The sequence below is a fragment of the Dioscorea cayenensis genome, chromosome 4, assembly GCF_009730915.1.
Source record: "Dioscorea cayenensis subsp. rotundata cultivar TDr96_F1 chromosome 4, TDr96_F1_v2_PseudoChromosome.rev07_lg8_w22 25.fasta, whole genome shotgun sequence".
Lineage (NCBI taxonomy): Eukaryota > Viridiplantae > Streptophyta > Magnoliopsida > Dioscoreales > Dioscoreaceae > Dioscorea > Dioscorea cayenensis.
The window spans coordinates 17,630,447-17,632,664 of NC_052474.1; the positions used below are offsets into that span (position 1 = coordinate 17,630,447).

General features: G+C 37.1%; 1 protein-coding gene across 1 annotated transcript; it reads right to left on the reverse strand.

The window, feature by feature from the left end:
- Window positions 1–494: 494 nt before the first annotated feature.
- LOC120259208 lies at window positions 495–1,357 on the reverse strand. Its single transcript, XM_039266767.1, has one exon. It carries the CDS (start codon window positions 1,158–1,160, stop codon window positions 696–698), a length of 465 nt encoding a protein of 154 aa, XP_039122701.1. The 5' UTR covers window positions 1,161–1,357; the 3' UTR covers window positions 495–695.
- Between the last annotated feature and the right edge of the window lie 861 nt (window positions 1,358–2,218).

A 2,218-nucleotide genomic window follows, 5' to 3' on the forward strand; every position in this document is an offset into this window, starting at 1 on the left:
TTTGAACATTATAAATTCACACCCATGCACAGTCGACAGCAACATTGATCACAGCTAGCAGCATGTCAACAGATGAAAGCAATAATTGATATAAATAATCATTATTATATTTCATAAAATTGAAGACAAAACCTGGCTCAGATCTGCCGAAAATTTTACCTTGGCTTTAGGTTTAATTATTTTCTTTTTCACAAAAATTCCCTGTATATATTCATGTACCTGAATGGAAAATTTTCATATAACTTGGCGTTATATAAAGTTGGCGTTACAAACCTGTTGAAATATATGTATATATATTGATGGAATATGGACAAATAACCTGCCAAAGACGCGTACAAAATTTAAGTTACTACTTTAATGCTCTAATCTTGAATGAATTGATATTCTAAAAACAGAAACACCCTCTATATATATATATATATATACAAAGAATCCAATGCAATAGATCAAAAATCATTGGCACCCTACTGAAATATGACTGCCATGTTCATTAATTAAATAAATAAGCACCATAAGACTCAGCTTATTATCCTTGCAAAACTACACAACATCTTCTCTTTACACAACAAAAGAACACACCGAATCTTCTGTAACAACTGCATAATGTAATTCAATAATGAGTAATTCATCAAAACAAAGAAAACCCATGACCCAAAAAAAGAAGAAGATGAAAAAAAATGATAACAAGTTCTTATTTATAGATCAGTAGAAACCTCAGATATACTCTCCAAGTGTGGCCTCCATATCCCAACTCTCCCTCTCCTCCTGTCTATGTGCGTTGACGCCTTCTCAGATAAAATCTCCAACAAATACTGGTTGGACATAAGAAGACTTGCCCTATCACTTGTCACCCCTTGAGTCACCACCTCTCTTCTCTTCCTCCTCATCCTTTTCGGTTTCTCTTGCCTCACAGAAACTGGGGTGAGGAAGTATATTTTCCCCCTCTGAAGCTCAGCATTTGGTGGCACAGTTCCACTGTCCTCGCCGGGGGCCGAAGGTGACCTCCGAAGGACATGCTTTGGATATGACTGCATGACTTCTGCTGCACAGATACTGTGTGTTATCTCCTCAACCCGGCCATTTGCATGCACAATGCGGATGACATCTAGTGATCCACATGGCAGGATGCATGATATGCAACATCTTATGGTATCTTTCATTGCCTCTAAAGAAAAAAGAAGAAGAAGAAGAAGAATAAGAAGATAGTAGTGTGCCTGAAGGAAGAATGAGGAAGGGGGGAGAAAAGGAGTGGAGAAGGTGCAAAAGCATGTGTATATCTTTTAAAGAGGGAATGAATCCCATGCCTAATGTCTCCTTTTATATGGTTTTATGTGTTTGTTTAGATGGGATGGTGAGCTTTAAGAAGACATGATGGAATTATGTAACCTTTTTCTTCTTTCTCCCCATCTTTTCCTTTTAAGTGGAGGGTGGTGGTCTTGATAAAATTCTCTATTGTTCCATTGGATGGAAGGCTTGAATCATTGGAGTGTGGGTGTGTACTTGTGGTTGGCTTCTTGGCTTAATCATATTGAAGGGTCATTCAATTAATGTGGGATGTCCTTAGGGATGGACTCGTGGGGACCTATGATTTGGACTGCCATGTAATCAAACTAGTGGACAATAGAGCTGTTGTTAAGGGTTCACGCTGATGCTAAGTCATGAGCTAATGTGATGCAACCAAGCAAACTAATTAATTAGTGGCATAAAGCGTAGGAGTCATCTTATCAATTATAGTTTGCGATAACATTTAGTTAGAAGCTTTTGTTTTGTATATTTTGTCCTCTTTATTTTTTCTCCTCTACATGATGAATATTCTAAGTTTCAATGAACATACTAAATTGGTGAAATGATGCCATGGTTGAGATGGATTTTGTTGTGAAACTAAATTACATCAAACAAATATATACAAGTGCGGTTCATTTGCAAAATATATGTTAAGTGTGATTTGTAGAGATGTGACTCGGTGTCTTCTAAAGTGCATATGTATAAATGTGGATATGATTGTCAAGATGGTACAAGAACATTTCGAGATTTCTCCAACTAGTTGGATTGTTACGAACTTATTCCTTGAATCGCTCCACTGTGTCAATCATATAAGAAGCAACATCAAGGCGGAACATATCGAGGAGCTAGACTGCCCGTTCATGTAGCAATGTGATTCAACCTAATAGAGGGACATTTTAGTCATTTTCTTGGCGATGGAGTTTTTGGATTCTAT